The sequence below is a fragment of the Gallus gallus genome, chromosome 2 (assembly GCF_016699485.2).
Source record: "Gallus gallus isolate bGalGal1 chromosome 2, bGalGal1.mat.broiler.GRCg7b, whole genome shotgun sequence".
NCBI classification, from domain to species: Eukaryota; Metazoa; Chordata; class Aves; order Galliformes; family Phasianidae; genus Gallus; species Gallus gallus.
Window position 1 is genome coordinate 65,700,297 of NC_052533.1, and position 19,930 is coordinate 65,720,226.

The 19,930-nt window shown below is 41.8% G+C and overlaps 1 protein-coding gene and 1 long non-coding RNA gene across 5 annotated transcripts in view; one reads left to right on the forward strand and one right to left on the reverse strand.

Annotated features, from left to right (window-relative positions):
• The window catches only part of PRPF4B (pre-mRNA processing factor 4B), a 26,617-nt gene extending 24,567 nt beyond the window's left edge, over nucleotides 1-2,050 (reverse strand). For all 4 annotated transcript variants that reach the window (XR_005857825.1, XR_003073755.2, XR_003073754.2 and 1 more), the window contains exon 1: nucleotides 1,713-2,050. Coding sequence is in view for 1 of the 4 variants with exons in the window: in XM_015276010.3 (XP_015131496.2) it covers nucleotides 1,713-2,050 (338 nt within the window). In the remaining 3 variants the exon portion in view is untranslated. The remainder of the gene's footprint in view (nucleotides 1-1,712) is intronic.
• The window catches only part of LOC112531766, a 67,481-nt gene continuing 49,463 nt past the window's right edge, over nucleotides 1,913-19,930 (forward strand). Inside the window, exons 1-2 of the long non-coding RNA XR_003073760.3 lie at nucleotides 1,913-3,163; nucleotides 10,602-10,733. This is a non-coding gene — a long non-coding RNA (uncharacterized LOC112531766). The remainder of the gene's footprint in view (nucleotides 3,164-10,601; nucleotides 10,734-19,930) is intronic.

Here is a 19,930-nt window from a genome sequence, read left to right on the forward strand (position 1 = left end):
TCTAACTGTGTTTGTTAATGTTAATGAAGTGTTAATGCTGCACATTTCTTCTTTTCCATCTCTACCACTACAGCTGCTTACCCAACCAGAGCACATGGGAAGAAGGGCATTTTTCTTAACTGCCCCCTCCGGTCACTCGACATCACCACACAACAGAACATGCAAAACAGACAAACTGCCTCCAGAGGAGTTTGTTTAATGTTATGTTTGGCACAAAAGACACACACACGCACCAAAAAAGTAGTAGATTTAAAACTTTCTCAATTTGGATCTGCAACCCAGAGCAATGAGTTAGCAAAAGGGCAGAGAAACGTGGCAAGGAGCACATTAAGGTGACCGTGCATCTTTCAGGACTTTTCAGCTGCCTACGGGGAGCTGTGAGGGTCCCCTGTTAACACATCCATGTTTTTTCAACACATTGTAAGAATACCACAGACAGCAAAATTCAGGCCCATTCAAGCTGCCCCAGAGAAGCCTTCTTCTGCCAGCGTTGAATCACAGAACGATTTGGGCTGGAAGGAACCAAATCAAGCCCACCCAGCCCCAACCCCCTGCCATGGGTAGGACTGCCACCCACCAGATGAGGCTGCCCAGAGAAATAGTTCAGAGCCACTCCACGTGCAGGCATCGATTTATTTCACGCAATGCCACTGAAGCGCAGACAAACTTTTAATTCGTTTAACTGCTTCAGAGCTGTAATTACATGGAAGAGAAACCTTTTAAGAAGATTTCAGAAGGTGATGAGGCCATGAGGTTACCTGCACGCTTCTGTAGGAGGAGTTGTGACACCTGCCTTACAGCCCCACTTTCCCCTCCTTTTGGAGATTGAAGGAAAAGAACTACGGGAAGTCTGTTAAGATTTACAGAGATTTCACCCATTTCTTCCCTACCTTCGGGCTTTCTATCTCAGTTGTTACTTTATTTTCCTTAATTACGGTTCCCTACAGAGCACTGGACGCGGTTATCGGCGCGCTCACGTGTTCTACACGGTTCACACACAGACGAGGAAAAGCAGCGAATGCGTTTTCTACTCCCTTGACTAACGGGTAAAAATCCCCCTCAGACGACCACTTTCGTAGGGGAGAAAAGAAGAGCACAGAAAGCGTTTCACGAGGCCGAGCCACCCGAGCGATGCCGAGGAGCGGCGAGGCGGGCGCTGGGCGGTCGAAGCCCGCGGAAAGCAGCGCGCAGCCCCCACCGCCGGCAGCCGCCACTCACGCGGCGGGCCGGAAGGAGGGGCCGCCGGCGACAAATCGCTTCTTGCTTCCAGCCAGCGCCGGCACTCTTCGTACCGCGAGAGCCCGCGGCTCGGGGAGGTGGGCTCGCCGCGAGGCGGGCAGCGCTCAGCAGCGGAGCGGGCCGGCCGGGCCCAGCGGGGCGGGAGGCGCACGCGGCCGGAACACACGCGCCGCTCCCGGCGCCGCTTCCCCTCCCCCGCCCCGAAGGCCATCCGCCGAGCGGCCTCAACCCCTTCCCCGCGGCGGGCCGAGCCGGGCCGCGAACGGCTCCCGGCAACCGCGCTCGCACCCCTCTCCGCGGAGCGGCCGTCCGCCCGCCCGCCGCCCTTTCCCTCCTTCTTCTCCTCGCCGCCTCCGACCTGGCCGCCCCGCTGCCCGCCACCCCTCTCCGCACCGGGGCCGCTCGCCGCCTCCCCCCACCCCGGGGCGCCGTGGCGAGCAGCCGCCCCACCTGCCCGCCCGCCCGTCCCTTACTCAGGCGCTCGCTGCTCGGGCTCCGCCGCGGCGGCCATTTTGAACTTCCAAACTCCTTCGCTGCCGCTGGGGAGACGCGGGGCCGCGGCGCACGCGCACCCGGGCCGCCGGGAGGGGTTGGGGATGGCGGGGTGGCGGCCGCCGGAAGCGAACCCCGCGCGCGGGGCGGGCTGCGAACAGCCGGCACCGCCTTCTGCCCCGGGGCGCGCGGGCGGCGGTGGAGAGCGAAGAGGCGGGAGCGGGCGGGAGAGGTACGGCTGTGCTGCTGCTGCTGCTTCGTTGGCTGTGGTTAAGACGACCTGGAGAGGGAAGCGGGGCCTAGGAAGGACTCTAATCATTCTTTTCTTGGTTTGCCCACCGGCTCCGCCTGAAGATGAATGAATTTAATTGCGAACACACTGTGCTCCGTCAGCGAAGCCAATGAAATAAAACCTCCAGGCGATACCCCGCTGTGTCTGAGGGCTCGGAACCCATGCTGCTGGCCCGGTACAAGCGCTGCTTGTTCCAGCATCAGAAGCAAGATCACAGCACACCTGGCTCCATACTCAAGGTCAGGCTGGATGGGGCTCTGAGCAACCTGAAGTAGCTGTAGGTGTCCCTGTTCATTGCAGGGCAGTTGGACTAGACGGCCTGCAAGGATCCCCTCCAACTCAGATGGCTCTATGATTCTGTGTTGAACATCAGTCCTAGCGTGGACCAAGGTGGAAGTGTGTCATACAGCGTAAGAGATGAAGCTGACCAATAAAACGAAGAAAACCCTGCAAAAACGTCTGTCTCGTTGCCACTGTTGATGTCAGATGCTGTGATATGAGCTTGTGGAGTCAGAGCAGTAATTCACCTGGCACTCGCTCTTGTGAAGTCATGAACATCTTGTTCAGAGAAGAAACAGATCAGTCTCAGCTTGAGGAGCCCCAGCCTGCAGTGTCTGCTTCTCTTTCAAATTCTTTGGGCTCCAACAGAAGAACAAAGGTGAAGAAGCAGCCCAGGCTATTACACCTTTAAGCCTGTATTATGTTTCCAATGTTAGAGCTCGGACTATGGTTTGGATCCTAAAGCTAAACTGAAGGCTGAAAATTGCAAAAAGCAGAAGAAAGCTAGATGTAATGGCAGATGGTTAGCTCATCCCATGAAAGATGTCTGCACCATAAAGCTGGGTTCTGAAAGAGCACAGCGTTCCTCTGGCTATATGTGCAGTGCGGTGCTGAAGTCAAACGATGCTCAGAAAATCCAGGAAAAGTGCTGTGATGTGGATTGAAGTTGTCACATGACTCAGTGGGTCCTAATGGCAAATCTGTTAAACTTACCCAAGCAGATGCAAGTAACTTAACAGGGCTTCCTCCACAGAGGTGTTTTCTGTCATCAAGTGCCTGGAAACGGCGCAAGAATTCCTCCAGGGGAAACTTTATCTCTTTTGGTGCAAGATGTATTCATCACCACTTGAAAATGAGCAGGTGAGAAATCTCCATGTAGCTTGCCGTTAACAGGATCCATCCAAATGTCTCTGCTTTGATTTTGCCAGTAGGTCAAATATACTTCTTATGGTAGCACAACTGCCACAGCCATATACTTGTCATTGCGTGTAACTTTTCATGGTCAAGGGTAATTAGTAGAGACCTTCAGCGTGAGGTGCACGTGCTATCATTAGAAGCTACAGCAAACCAACTGTTTGAAAAAGAAGAATTAAGAATTGCAAATAGGTTGTAAGGCTTCACTTTTTGGTGCTGCTCTTTCATTTTGCAAAATCCTAGCTCATTTTATGCTGTGGATTCTGAATAGTTGGCCATCATATTCCAAAGTTGTTTCTAAGGGTCAGTAACTTTTCTATAGTTTCCAACAAATGTGAAGATATGGCACTGAGAAACATGGCTAATGAGTGTGGTGGGGATGGCTTGATAGTTGAACTAGATGATCTGAGAAGTCTTTTCCAACCTTAATGATTCTATGAAGATTACAGTAACTTATCTCTTAAGTTGTGTGTTTAGCTAACGGCTAAATATTATCTCTATTCATAAGTGCAAGACTGACAAAGTAACTTAATCTGTATCTCCTAAGTCAGAAAAGGACAAAATTCCAGTGTTCCAGGGCTGATCTTTACACTGACTGCCAGTGTTGCCTTTGTACTAAGTGATTAAGGAGGCAGGGAATGAGGTTTTTTTTTTTGCTTACCAAAGTAAGCTATCAGCAAACAAGCTTGGGAAGAAGCTCTCTTTGTGTACGCAGCTCATCCCACTGTAGCCTTTATCTCTTTCCCCAGTTTCTGAGAAACCACTGCTCCAATCTGATTTGGCAATTGCTACAGTCCCAGAAACACAGACGTAGTAGTTCAGTATGTTGATCACAGACAAATGAAGTGAGGTGTTTCTGTTACTAACTGCAGATGTGTAGGGGAACTGTTGTATCACAGCTTGAACTGGTGATTGAGCACCTGGTGAAAGTGTGGCTAGCCTAGGGAACGTGGGCAAAGTGTTTGCACCTGTGCTCCCTTGGAGCCACCCTGGGCTCATATAAGGCCAGCCACTGAAAGGAGAGTGTCTTTTGGGCCTAGGTTGCTTCCTGAGAAGGAGTGCTGCATAGCCAGAGATGCCTTTTGCCAGTTAGGTGAGTTTGTTTTTTCTTTCTGTACGTAACTGCTGGCCTACATGTGAATCCTTTACCTGGTATTGCTAAGAACCCGTTATAAATAATTTTGCTGTTCTGTGAGCAGAAGAAGGTGTTTTGCCTGTGCAAAACCATGAGTTTAGCGCTTGCCTTGAAGTTGCTAGTTAATCTCTTGAAAAATCTGCTTACAGAGGTTACTGAATGTTTTTCTGCTGATGTGGTTGGTGTTACAGGTGATCAGCAATGACTGTTATGGCTGATAGAGACCATAGAGTCATTATGGCTGGGAGAAGACCAGTAAGATCATCTAGTTCACCTATTGTGCACACTAACCCATATTCCTTAGTGTTACTTCTATCCATTTCTTAGTCATCTCCATGGATAGTGACTCTACCACCTCCCTGGGCAGCCTGTCCCAGTACCTTTTTAGACTTTTCCTAATATCCAACCTGAGCCTCCCTTGGCACAACTTAAGTCCATTACCTCTTGTTCAATCACTAGTTACCTGGGAGAAGAGACAAACCCCCCGCAAATTCTTGCCACCTGGGTTGAGCTGCTGGTTCAGTTCTAATTGCCTCTCTGAGGCCAGTGCATATTATCTATAGAATGAGGTGATGACTTACAGGAGTGCTTTGGAAATGAGCAGTAGTCAGATAAGAAAACGGTCAATGTTAGCTGCAGGTATGTGGTGTAATAGGGCTCCTGTGATTGTGGCTGGGCCAGACTTTGCATCTGTGTTGTGGTATTGGTTTTAAGCACTTTAGATTCTGCTCTGCTGTCCAGGTTTGAAGTCTACTTGTTTACCTTTGGGATAGGTAGGGTTGTTCTGAAATATAACTTCTCAGTTATTGGCTAGAGATAGACTTTCTGTAGAAGGCTGTAGCAGAATTTCTGAAGGGGTAGTAACTAAAAAAATTGAAGAGTCACTTACAGAGCTGGAAGCAGAGAGTATTTTTCTTGTTTTGCAACTGCTGTCTCTCTACTTATTTGCATGTAACTGAAAGTAGGCAGCAAGGCTGCAGTCCATGCTAACTTCTGGGAGGGAAATGCAAAGAGAGATCTGAAGTTGTGACAGCTCCTGCTACTTATGTAACATAATTTCAAAACAAATGATTTGTACACTGAAAAGACTTGCAAATACCGATCCAAGCAGTACTTCCTGAAGTGAAAGGAGAGCTGTTTTGTACTGACAATTTCAATTCTCTATTTAATGTTTTAATTTCCTTCCTCTCCCTTCCTTTCCTTCTTCTGAAAGAAGATCACAATTCTCCTTTCTTGGTACTGTAGTTAGAGGCCATCCTGGGACTATGTTTTCTGAGATGCTTGTTTTACAATTTCCATCACATTCAAGGGGCAATGAATTTTGAAAATAACTATTCACCATTAACACATGCAGAAAGTTTTCCTAATTTTCAGCTTTCTATCTGAAGTAATGCTTAAAATTGTGTAGTCTGTATAGTGACAGTTTACCATCTGTATCAGGAACAGAGTCATAAGAACTGAAAAACTAATTGTGTTGCTTATTATCATTTTATTCTTTGGAACTTCTGAGGCAGTCTAGAAACTGCAACAGAATACAATGATTTTATATTAAAACCTTTACAGAAAAGGGTTAGTGGTTTTGATTATGTTTATAGTAAAACGAATTCTTAATGCAAAACCCACAACTTCCAGTGAGTACTTTCTCCAGAACAAATTTAGACTGTCAGAAGATGTGCTTACAAGAAAATAGATATCTAAAGTATATTGCATCCCACCACAGAAGTCCTTTGATGCTTGGGTATTTTGCTTGTTTATTAATCATCTTTTCTTGCACTATTTTTCATGTGCTCCATAATTCACATCAAAATAATTCTGCTACAGCTATATATTTTGCAAACTCACTTCAATTTGTAGTTAAAATGTGAGAATTACTTGGATCTTTTGTTGTTGTTGCTTGTTTGATGAAGGGGAGAAAGAAGGAATTGAGCATGTTCAGTGCTGAGCTCTCCTTGCTTTTGCCACCAAAGCCTACACGGCCAAATTGTGTCTTTGTGATCACCAACTATGCTTTCTTCTGAAGCGTTATCTATCTGAACTAAATTCAGCCTCATAGGGTATGAACAAAGAGCAACCTGCAAAGCACTTTATAACTGTGTGAAGTTTAAGTATAGCAAATAACAATAACAATCTGCTCCAGCTGGATCATACAAGTCTATAGGGCCCAATGGGATTCATCCCAGGGCACTTCAGTTTCTGTCTGATGTCATTGCAAGACCTCTATCTATTTTCAATGGCCTTGGGAATCTGAAGTAGTCCCAGCTGACTGGAAGCTGACGAATATTGTCCTAGTTTTCATAAAGGGCAAGAAATAGGACCATGGTAATTACAGGCCTGTCAGTCTCATTTCAGTGCCTGGCAGCATTATGGAGATTACTCTGGGAGTTAGTGGAAAAACACCTGGAAGACAATGCAATCATTGGTCAGAGTGAGCATGGGTTAACAAGAAGAAAATCTTTATTTAACTTTGACCAGGTTACCCAGCTGGTTGACTATGGGAGGTCATTGATGTAACGTTTTTAGATTCTCATAGTATCCTTCTTGACAAAATGTCTAGCATACAGCTCAAAGAGCAGTGGTTAAGTAGGGTTACATCAGGCTAGTGGCCAGTTGCTGGTAGAGTTCCACCAGGCTCCCCTATTAGGGATGGTTCTCTATAACATTTTCTTCTTGGATCTAGGACTTGAAAGTGTGTTAAGTTTGGATAACAGTAAACTGGGAGGAGCTGTAGACTGCCTCAAAGGTAGAGAGGCCTTGCAAAGAGATCTAGACAAGTGAGGGAGCTGGGCAATCACCAACCACATGAAGTTTAGCAAGAGCATATGCTGGATTCTGCACATGGAATCAGGCAAAAGACTAGGGGATGAGAGGCTGAGAGCAGATCCATAGAAAGAGGTCTGGGGGTTCTGGCTGACAGCAAGTTGAATGTGAGTCAGCAGTGTGCCATGGCAGCTGAAGGGGCCAACCATACTGTGGGGTACAGCAGGCCCAGCACTGCCACCGGGGGAGGGAAGGAGTTATCTGTCTGTGCTGTGTGGCTGCACCTCCAGCCCTGGGTGCAGGTCTGGGCACCACAGTATAAGAAGGACATAAAACTATTAGAAGGAGGTCTTTGAAGATGGGGAAAGGTCTAAAGGGCAAGGTGTATGAGGAACAGCTGAAGTGCCTGGGTTTGTTCAGCCTGGAGCTGAGGGGAGGCCTCATGGTGGCTGCTGTTCCTCATGAGGTGAGCGGAGGGGCGGTGCTGAGCTCTGCTCCCTGTGACAGCGACAGGGCCTGAGGGAACGGTGTGGAGCTGTGTCAGGGGAGGGGCAGCTGGGGCTGGGGACAGGTGCTGCACCAGAGGGTGGTGGGCATGGTCCCAAGTGTCAGAGTTCAAGGAGTGTTTGGACAGTGCTCTCAGACATAGGTTTGGATTTTGGGTGGTTCTCTCTGGAGCCAGGAGCTGGACTTGATGATCCCTTCCAACTTGGCATGTGCTATGACTCTGATTTTTTTTTAAGGTGAAAGAACTGTTTAGAGACAACGAAGACAGTGTGGTGCCATACAGGGAATGAAGATGCATGCAACATGGAATATTCATCTTTTTGTACTTCCTGTGTTGATAAAAGTTTGATTGGCTTGCTTTCACCATTTTCAGAGTATATCATTTTTAACAGTTCATAATAACTTGATTAGATAACTAGCTGTCTGTTAGTTTAAAAAGATTTTTTTTTTTTAGTTAGTAGCAGCAAATTTATCTTCAGTGTTTCATCATATTCTATGAGAACTTGCTATCTGCAGCAGGTAAAGATTCTTCTTTCTTATGATGAAGGCTCTGTGTCATCTCAAAATGTCACTGCTTTTTGTTAATGAACACAACCCTTCACTTGTGGGGAGAGAATAGTGTAATGCTTAATATGTCCAATCTAAAGGGTGCTTCAGGTGTGAAGCTTTTCTGTCTTTGTAACAGTTTGACTGGAATATCAATCAGAATTCTGATGTTTCTGAGTGAAGGCCAGTCATGCTTCAGCTAACAAATATAGGTCAATTTTGATAAAGTGTTTGGTCTCTTTCTGATTAGTCTTGAACCTTCAATGGTGTATGTACTGCAGTTCACACTTCTAGCAACTCCAGTTACTCAGAACTCAACCTGCAGTTCCCTTGACCTGTGGTGCTTAGAATAGAGCTGTGTGGAGTGACCTGACTGTGCTTCTCTGACTTCTAGCCGATGTCTTTAGTTAATGAGATTGACTGAAGCAGGGTGAATCTGGCAAGAAAATGTACACTATTTGATAGGCTGCTATCCACTTCATCTAGTTCCTTTGAAATATGACTAACTTAAAAATTTCTTAAGAGCAACTTTCTAAGGACTCTCTCTTGTTTTGTTCCTTTCAGGGGGAGTTGGGCATTCTTGCAGAATCTTGACGTCACCAAGTGAATGTCTTAAAGTTCACTTTCTTAACAGAAATAGAGGCTATATGTATCTAGCAGCTGTTCCTCTTCATGCTGATAAATTAGTTACCTAAGGTTAAGAGTCTGTTCCTCTGAAAGCAGGAATGAAATTAATTGATGTGTGCCTGCATTTCTCACAGTTTCTCTCACATTTTTCTCATATTTCTCACTCTGTATTTTTAACTGCTTTTACTAGTTTTAATATAAAACCACAAAGTATTTTTTTCACTGCTCTAGATAGACTGCTTTGTTGCCACAGTTATTTATAAGATAGCCTTAGTCCTTGACTTCTGTCTTGCCTTCTGTTTAAGTGTATGTGCCTCATCTCTAGAAACATTCAAGACCAGGTTGGGTGGGGCCCTGGGCAGCCAAATCTGGTGAGTGGCAACCCTGCATGCAGCAGGGAATTGAAACTGGATGGATTTCAAGGTCCCTTCCAACCCAAGATCTTCTGTGATTACACTCTATGAAACTGTATTGGCTGACTTTTTTTCTTTCTGTACTGGTTCTTTGCTTTCAGCTGACACTATTCTTCTAAACGATCAAGGAAAGTGGTTCGACCAACTTCCTATGTTGCACGTGGAAGAAAACTTACTGTTCTCAGTGTTTAAGTGCAAACCACAAGTGTGTGCCTTTTATTTAAAAAGTCCTGCTAACTCATGGCTTGCAGGAAAGACCCAAGCGTTTTTCAGGTGGCATCTTCCTTTAGGAGACTTGAAAGGTGTTCTACTTATGCAGAAATCTGAGATTTGACCTCTTCACAGCCCCTGAAAAATTCATTGAGTATCGAGGACACCTTTCTGTAGAAAGCTAATAGCGATTCATGCTTTAGGGAGACAGGGATGAGAACTAAGGAAACTTGGCTGTTTTCCTTTGGTTCTGAAGGTTTTGAAGAATTTTTTTTTGTAGAGAGCAATTAAAGTCTGAATACCAAAGTGCAGTGGAACTGGAAAAAACTGAGAAGTTACTAGAGCTCAGGATGAGTTAGGAAATGAACTCAAGTGAAATTTCATGAGAGGGAAACTACTGCTTGGTTGGGGGCTTGGCATAGTGAGCAATGAATAAAATAGAATGGCATGTCCTGGAGAATGAAAGTAACTTAGGTGACAGGATGGCTTGAAGTTGACGGAAGGGATTTTGAGTCTAAAACAAGCAAAGTAGCATTAATATAACAGCATACATACATGATTGCTGCTTTTTAACTCTTGCTGACATTACTGAAAGAGGAATTAGTTCAAGCATCAGAAGTTTCTGATGTACCTAATAGTTGTGCTGAGGAGTTCAAGTATAGTTCCCCACAGTGAAATCTGCAACACTTTTGACTTCTTAAACATCTTGTGTCCAGAAGTAAACATATTTGATAAGTCAAGAATCTCACAGTAGAATTTGTGAAGTCAAGTACTCGTCTGTGTGTGTGTGGATGCACTTTCAAAATGTTCAGTTGCTTGACTGTGTACAACCTTTTTTTCCTCATGATCCCTCCCAAATTCAGTGCATAGAATTGATAGTACTTTGTTAGACTTGGCTTGTTATTTGAGTATTGAGTGTGTAGACAAAAAAAAAAACCAATGAAAATAAGGTTGCCAAGCTAACTTCAATTTTGGCAGTTACTAATTTTTTTATTTCTAGTCTTAGCAAACTTAATGAGCTGCCAGTTTGATTGCTTTCTAATATAAGACATATTTTGTGTTCAGGGAGCTATGTTGGAAATCTATCTGAACGTAAATTACCAAAAAATCCATCAACTTTACCAGAGTGCTCTCTAAGTTCTTAGTTCTCAGGCTATGTAACATTGTTACGTGTATATTTCTTCCTTAGGTCCTGAGACTTCTAGACCTTTTAGCCAGCTTCACCTCTGTAACTGCATCCTAGTATATATGCTGTGTGGGCAATATTGGTCATCAAACTCCACTGGAGCATGGAGCTGGTGCAGACTGCATGGAGAGTCAGGTGAGAGTTTGTTTATTCATAATACTTTCTTGAGTATGCTGTATCAAGGAACACATATGACATGTGCAAGCTTGGTGGGCTTTTGGTGGTTGTTTTAGTCCAAAAATGGTCACAAAATAGACAACTTATCCTTCATGCTGAGCCAAATAGTGTTTTCTGTAGATGAGCGTATTCTTATCCAGGTGTATAATGCTTCTGCCTTTACAGGGACTTAAGTACACCAGTTTTCAATTGGTCTGAAACTGTCTTCTCAATCATGTAGCAGGCTTTTTTTCCATGTTGTACAAAATATACTGAACGTGCAGCACTGTATTTTAAGCTTGTTTTTTTTTGCACTGCAAGTATTTGTTGCCTCGCTGATAGTAGTTTTAACAATGTAATTATAATTTTGTTATTTTGAACAGCAGTATAAGAAGGAACGCTTACTAGTTGGCTATTCCTAACATAATAAAAAGTAACTAATCAAAATAAATCAGTTCCTTACAGCATAATAGCTATTCTGTGTAAATATAATAGAATCACAGAATTGTTTGAGTTGGAAGGGACCCTTAAAGGCCCTCTAGTCCAACTCCCCTGCAATGAACAGGGACGCCTACAGCTACATCAGGTTGCTCAGAGCCCCATCCAGCCTGACCTCGAGTGTCTCCAGGGATGGGGCATCCACCACCAATCTGGGTTTCTTTTATCTACACTGACAATGGGAACTGGAAATTCTACTGAAGAAATCAAGTTATCATTGAAAATCATGGTTCTCCTCTGCTTTCTCACTGTTTTTTTTTTTAAAAGCTGCTTTTTTTATGGCAACAAGTATATCAAAAATGGTAGTGACTTTCCAAGTGTTACTGTTGTCATTATCACTTGTGCTTATTTCACCTTGTTTTTCTCTTTGTGCTGAGTAGCACTGTAGTAATTTTGCAATGAAAGTGTGCATTCAAAATGATGATTTGTTCTTTTAGAGTGTTTGTAAATGGCAGTTCAATATTGCTGTGAGTCATCTGCCTATTTACTGTGTTTATAATACATGTGGAACTAAAAAGAGTAACTATTTCCTCAATGTTAACTGTATTCAACAACATTAGATCTAATTCTGCCCCACTGTTAAAATCAAATGTCTTGTCTAGCTCTTCTGAGAAGCTTTTTTTCTCCCATGTGAGTTTTTTTCACAAGCATAATACAGAATGATCTGCCAGGTTTTCTCTTATTGGACTGATTTATGAAGATTATGCTATTTCAAAAGTCCCTTTAAAACCGTCTTTTACCTGGAAGTATCTGAAGCCTTTTTCTGTCACTGAGGGTAATGTGAAAATACTGGCTGATACTGTACCTCTGGGGTTCTTTTTGGATTAGTTCACTTAATATATTTCTTAATTTCTAGAGTGGAGGTTAAATATCAAATGAGAAATCACAAAACATCTCTATCCCTTTTGTGTTCTATTTGTGGTTAAGTACTCAGATCCAGACAGGAGGTTAATGGACGTTTCAATCAAATTCATTAGAAGTAAGCAAACGAAAGGGAGGAAGAGATGAAAGCTGAAGATAATCCCTTGTGGTCCAACCCAAAAGCAACTAGAAAGAGGAATTCAAGTGGATTTTCACGCAGTACCTGTAATAGGCATGGCCCATATTGTAGTAAAAATTGCTCTTCTGTTTGTTTTAATGTCAGTAGTTGTGTCGATCCCTATTATAGAACAATTAATTGTGGCACACTTGTTTATTTAGTGCCTGCAAGCTTACTTATTTTAACAAGAAAGCTTTCCACAGGTAACCTGAACAGAAATAAAGTCTCCCATTCAAATAATTGTCTTCTGCTTGGTTTGTGATCGAAGCAGTCTTGTTTGAATAAAGCAATCAGACTGGTTGAAAGGTATATCCAAAGGTTTCTTCTTACATTTTATTTCAACCACTAATAAAAGAAGAGCCACCTTCTGTTTCTGTAGGTTTCTAAATCTGTAAGTTTGGCTTGGAGGATGATTTTGCTTGTGGTATGTGGCTAATGTATATGTCTAGCAAATGTTACATTACATCACAGTACACACCTACTACTTAAGCAGAGAAGCCACTTTTTTGACTTTTGATGCTGTGTACTGTAATCTAAATAGTTAACATTGTCAAATATTTTTGCCGAGTAACTTCTTTATCCCACTGTTTTTTAGGACCAAAGTAGCTGCCTATAATGAATCAGAATTTCCTGCTTTCAAATCATTACTTCTCACGAAGGAAGAAGTAGATGCATGTTTCAATTGGTCGGTGGAATTTGTATAACAAAAAAAATGGGCTTGAATAGTCAAAGGCTTGATTACTTGTAGTGAACTAGCAGCTTTGCTGTTAGCTGCAGAGTAGACTGACGTGCTAATGATGTACCTTTCACATAAACATCTTTTTCTTCTGTTAAGTAGTTAACAAGCCTTGTCATAGTCCAAACACATTCCAGTTGTAACAAACTCAAGTAGCCAAGCTGCTCTCATGTTTGCATTGATGCATTTTGAAACAACTTGCCTCAATTTTCAGGTGTTTGTGAAGTACAATTGTATAACGTTAAACATTTTACATTGTTTTATAACTACAGCTGTTTTCGAACAAGCGGATTATGGCAACCCAGGCTTAGTATAGGATTGTATATGAGGCTCGTTATCTGCTAAATGCTGAACACCTCTATTTCAGAAGTAAAAGGTGCATTTATGAAACGGGTCCCTTGAGCTGTCTGTGGAACGATGCTTCTGGTTACACCAAAGGTTAAGAACTTACTTAAATTTTTAATATCTACTTCTGACTTGAGTTTTGCTGTGCTATCTGTCTGGTAAAGCAAGTTTCAGGTTAACTCTCTGTTTCTAAAAACTTCTTTGGAAGGCCAGATTAACAACATGTCGTTGTGTTCCTTTGGATAAAGGCCCCAATTCCGTTGCAGCACTGGTGCAACAAAGTCTGTTGTGACCTGCAGTCAGCTCAGTGCAGTGTCAGCAGCTTAGGCTAAATTGCTGGTGAGAGAATGGCATACAGATAACCTGCTGTGCTGGCTGTGACTCTGAATGCACTGTCTGTGCTGCTGTGTACAGTTCCAGAGTGCCAAAGCAAGCTGCCTCTCATTCTATTCTTCCCCAGTAGTACCTCATTATGCCCAGGTTATTGCTTGCTTGGGAAGTACCTTGGGAGTTCAGGAAAATATTTCAGATTTAATTGATATTTTGAAATTAAAACTTAAAAACAAAGCAAAGCCTTTTAGCTAAAAGAGGTATACTGTCACGAGGCTGAGTTGTCTGAGAAAGTGAGCTAATAACCAAAGGCAGACCAGCTATTTGCCTGGTGGTCTTTGTTTCTTTTTTTTCCCAGAAGATGGCAGCAAAGGAGCAACACGGTGATGGCTTTTACTTCTCAAATGCTTGTCAGTGTTCCTGTGGCTATAAACCTCAGCAAAGTCTGCCTGCTCCTGCATGGATCCAGTTGAAAATGATGATCTTTTTTTTACCTATGAAATGTATGACTTAGAAGTCTTCATTCTTTTCAGTTTTAAAAAGGAGTGTTTATTGAATAAAATCTATTTCATATTTATACTGAAAAGGTAGTTCCGTTTGCAGGTTTAGTATTTTTTGACTGTGGCATTAGGGGTGTGTGTACTTTAAAGGATAAAGTAGCAGAACAACTGAACTGCACGATGCCATATATATGTTAGTCTGTGAAACTGCTCACTTTTTTCAAATATTTGGCATTTTCTGTCTTTCAAGTTAAAAAGAAGTTACATTTCAGGATAATCCTCCCATGGCCATTCTTTTGCTGTCAGAAAATAAAGCTGAAAGCATACTAAATACAGTGAAGCTTTTAATTCCTGTATTATTTCAAATATAAGAATGGCTCATGCTTTCTGCTGACAGTGCTTGTGAGTTTCTGGCTTCATTTCACAGGGAATAGTAGTAATACTGAGCAATGTAACCAAGTGTTATCGCTTGCTTTCTTTCAGCAATGATGTATAACTTTTATCATTCAAAAAATTTATGGAGATGTACTGTATTACCAACTTGTGGTATTTTCTGATTATATAGTAACTGCCTAATACTGTAACTTTCACAGAAGTGTGTGGCCATAACTCTGTTGAAGTTACAGTAGAAGCAGTTAGCAAGAAACCATGGAGATAGGGCAATCTCACCTCTTCAGCTGATGAATTTTATCTGCTAGTTCTTGTAAAGAAGGGAACATTATAGTGGCATGTGTGATAATCAGCTACCGATATTCAGTGTCCAGATGCAAACTATGAAGAGTGAAACTGATTCTTGATGGGACTGATTTATTGACGGTCTTGACTGACTGTTTCATCAAGATCATAAATGTTATAGTGTGGGGGACCTTTAATGAGTATTCTTCAGTTTCAGGCTCCATATAATCCATTCTCATCCAAAAATAAAAAAGAACTTTGATGGGTCTGAATTGCTCGCTGTTTCAAGCATGACTTATTTACATCTGAAAGATGAAAGGTTAAACCATCCATATTACAATTTCAGGTTCCTTTGGATTCTTGTTCCTTAGCCTTAGAAGATCTCCTAGTCACATGGTCCTTTTCTCCTCAAAGAACAACAGAAACTATGGGTAGTTTACACTACAGGTATTGCATATGATAGACATTGCCTGCAACCTTTGTCAGAATTCTGAGATTTGTATTTAAAGCTGTTACTTGTGTTAGAAACAGGCAGCTGGGCTTAAACTTTATAAAGATTAATTGAAATAGCTAGAAAGTCCAAATAGCTCTACTCTTGTACAAAGCATTTAATCTGCCAACAGAGGAAGGTTGTTCTGTTATGTCACTGTGAAAGACATCCTTTAAATGCATCAAAGTACAGTTTTAATTCTGATTTCAATGAATGGAAGTGTTAACAAAGAATGTTTTCCCAGTCTGTTAATCAGCACGTTATATACATTTGAACTACTGTGCTTGTTTTGGATTCACAGAGAAATTACAGAAATCAACTTGTTCATTTTTGGTTTGTTTCATAGCTCTAAATTTGTCTGTCTTATAAGAGTTGGGCAGCTAGATCTCACACAGTGTTTTTCTGTGATAGTCTTTTCCCTTGGGAGAACACAAATATTTGGGGGGGGGGAGGAACGGAATTAATACAAAGAATTATTCAGAGTGGTACTGCTTGCCTTTCAGAGTTGGCTTTCATCTTGAAGCCCACTGTTCAAATCCCAGGTTTTTTCCCTATAGGCCCTTGGTTCTACTGAGATCATTGTTTTAGCTCTCATGTGTTGTATGCATCAAACACTTCAGCAGCTCCTCTAAGTACTTTAGTTCCCTCATGCAAATGAAGGGCTTTTATTCGTTAAGCAATGTAAGCTTTATTTCTCTGGTGCAAGAAAGTATTAAGCTACATGCATAATTGAGGATTAACCCCCCTTTTTGCATCATTCTTGTTTTGATTCCTGTTACATAAAGTAACAGCCATATGATTCAGTCTTTCTTTAGAATTAGCATGGATGCTTCTACCAGTAGAAGAGTTGAGTATAATATAAACTAATGTTGTTGCTTTCTAAAAAAAAAAACTATTTTCAAGATGGCAGGGCTTTATTTTCACAAATGTGTCCTGAAAATAGCTGTGTTAGAATGTTTAAAGAATGACTAACCTGGTTTATTATCATATAAAATGTGAATGCAGTGTTTGTATTTAGAATTAGTGTTTACTTAGTAGTTAATTTTTTACAGGTATGATTTGAGAGGGCATTGTTTCCTTTTGCTGAGTGGTGATCAATAACCTGGGTAGAGATGGAAGCACCTTTCAGTTCTCCTATTGTTGACTTCCACAGGACGTGGGTTCTCAAGTTGTTCCCTACTTATTTCTCCCTGTGAAATTACTGTGTGCTGAAGACGTGGAGTGCCCATGATAGACAAATGTGTGAACAGTCAGCATTTCCTCAATTTCTGAGCTTTGGTGTTTTAAATGCTAGGGGGTGTAGACTTAAATATTCTTGAGGTATCACAAGCACAGTGTGGGGAAGAATTTGGCAAATGAAGGAATGTGGAACAGCAAGTCTATGATCTGTGTTTTACAACGTTGTTTCCTAGGAGTCCTTTCCTTGTTTATGAGCATGTATGTAATTCTGACACAGATTATTTTTCTGTTTGAGTGAATTCCTCTTGTGGGCTTGAAAGAGTAACAAGTCATGCCATGGAGAGGGTAGATCTGCCTTTTTCATGCAGACAGAACATTTCTAGGAAATGTAAGTAGACAATCCAATCAACAAAATACAGCAATCCAATACGGTTGTGTTGCATCATGCAGTATTAACTGATAGTAAATTACTTCAGTACAGGAAACTCTTTCTGGGAACATAAATAATATTGGAAGGTAGCAAAATAGCTGAATTACTTGCTAGACAGATCTGATAGGAAACTTTATGCTCTCATCCCTCCCTTGGTGATAGATTTCCTATTTAACTAATAACCTCAGGATAAAAACCATCAAAAACCTAAAATAATACAGCTGCTGAGAACCTTCATTCCTTCAGACCATTTAGACAGGAAGATAGATGCTGGTTTTCTGGCTATGGCAAGGTTCATTTCCTTGCTATTAGGAAGTGTCTTTATTTTAAGCTAGCTGGGCATAGATGTGTGGGAATACATGTGGACATCGAAGCCTTCCACTGCCATTACTGTGAGTACAAAACAAGGCTCAAGGCCTCACTCTGATACAGTCTATATGGATTGAAGCAGGTGGGTTACCTGTCCTCCTTTTGTCGTCACTTAAATAAACCGCTTAAGGAAATTTAAGGAAATAAAATAACTGTACAGTTAAATACCGAATGCTTTTTAAGAGCACTGCTTTTGTGCAATAGAAAGGATTTTCCAAATTTCGAACTTAGATAATTTCTCTGGCATTTGTGGATATTAGTCTTTAAGGATATGTTTGAGTTGCTTTCCTGAATATGGGTGTACACAAGAAAATCCTGGTTTAAGATGTGCATTTGGAAGGCACCTATGACAAGCTGTAGGTATTACAGAGACAAGGACAGCTTGCGTCCCTAGTGCATTAACTGAGAAAGATGTCTTTGCTAGTTTGGAGGGGCGTGGGTTTTAACCAGCTCACTGTTTTTAATTCTCTACTGGTACATAATTGCGTAAGGAGAATGGGAATGCCTTTGCGATACTTCTTAAATCAACTGGTATGTTTTTGCATATTTCGAGGTTTTTTTTTCGTATAATAGATTGTTGTTTGTCCATCTTGGCTGTATTCCATTTCATTTCCTGGTAAGCTCCTTCTTCAGCGTTCTGTTTTAAAGTTTATTGTTGGAATATTGAAAGGCCCAGCCTCTCTCTGAGTAATGCTCTGGGTTACCTCTGTCTTGGTCAAGTTATTTGTTTACATAGACTTCCTATTACCATGGTTATAGTAAATCCATCAGTATGCCAAAATGAAGGCACTTGTATTAGAAATTATGAATTTAAACAGAACATACTTTCACCACTGTCTGCTTGGAACACTTGAGCCTGCTCTATCTTGTAGGCACTTGTGTAGTGAAGCTTTCTCCTTTTTTGAACTGAGCGTTTTACAGGATTAGAAAACAAATTTAACTGCATGAATAGAACAGGAGTGTGCTATGTTGCTTTAATGGCCTTCTGAAATCTGCTACTTAATGTATATTGTAAGTGGGTGGATGGGACAGTGGGAAGATGCTTAGCAGCTTGTGACAATATTGAGGTAAATCAGCACACAAAGAACTCACCATATAGCATAATGAATAGGATGTAGCCGCTGTCACCTACACTGGGAAAATTAACTTTTAAACAAGCTTAAGGAATGGAATGCTTTTGCAGTGGTTTGTCAGGAATGCAGTGCATCGACACTTGCATGATGTGGGTGGTGCTCCATTTTGCAGTGCTGGAACCCCAGCTGTAGCACATGGCAGGAGAGAAGGGTGGGCAGATGTCTATCAGCCCCTTCACGCTTACGTTTCCTGCCAGACATTTCTTGCTACTGGCACAGATGGCTTTCAATCGATGTGGTAGCAAGTATGCCATGTGCACTCTATTCAGTATTCTTAGCTTAGGGAGAAAGCGTCTGACAGGCTTCAGAAGTTAAAAAGGCAGTGGTATCTAAAGAAGAGATAACTGCTGACATCTGGGAGGTTAACTAGACACTGACCAAGCACTGCTGCTGATGTTCAGGTGCATAAGTAGAGCAAGTGACCAGAGCCATGCTCAATAAATTAAACTGTTGCCAAAAATGAACAAAGCGAGTTCATTTTTCTTATTTTAACCTTCATTATCTAGAAGGATTGCAGTTCAGAGCAATTTCTTTCTGTTATTGTTCTGCCACTGACTTGCTATGTTATCTTCAGCAAATGCATGTAATGAATTCTGGGAAGCTGCTTATTACCTGTGAAAATGTAGCTATCTACATATCAAGCTTTTGACAGCTGCTCCTGAAGATGTTGTCAGCCTCTTCCCGTTTGCTTCTCCATTCACAACTGGGACTAAATGTTAGAAATGAAAGAGCAAAAACAAAACCTTGCTTTACATCGTGCTGACAAATTACGTGCACGTGTAATTAGTACAGGATGTTATATCCCCTGCATTAGTTCCTAAAAGATAACAGTAATAAAACTGGAGTTTGAGAGTTACTTGTGATAATGTTGTCTTAAAGTGCTTTCTTGACAGTTATCGTTATACCACAATTGGTGTCAGTACTTCAGTTCTTAACATCACTTCTGTTTAGCTCCAAAATTATTTGTTTTGTGTGTTTTTCTGTTAAAAATATTTATCTATTTGGGGGGATGGGTTAGACCAGATGCCTTCCAGAGGTCCCTTCCAACCTCAGCCATTCTGTGATTGCGCAGCTCTGTTTCATTTTCTCAGTTCGAGGTCTCCTTCTATTTAGGTGCATTTCAGGCTTGTGGTACATGAGAAAAATAAGACGAATGTCACGAATTAGAAATTGTTAGTGGGAATGCAGATGAAAGAAGAGGGTAGTTATTTAAGAAGGTCACTCATACTGTCTTTATTACTGAAAGTCATTGTTTCTTTCTATCTCTGCCCTAGATGTTGTGTCTTTCCAGAAAATTCCTTGTGTGCTTTCTTCATTAAGTTACAATAGCATAAAGGGAATGTCATTTCCTTTTGCTTTTTGAAAATTTCCTGTTCTGCTGCATTTTTCCTGTTCTGAGGAAAGGTTTTGTGTGGTTTTTCTTTTTAATTATTATTTATCTGTGTAATTGAG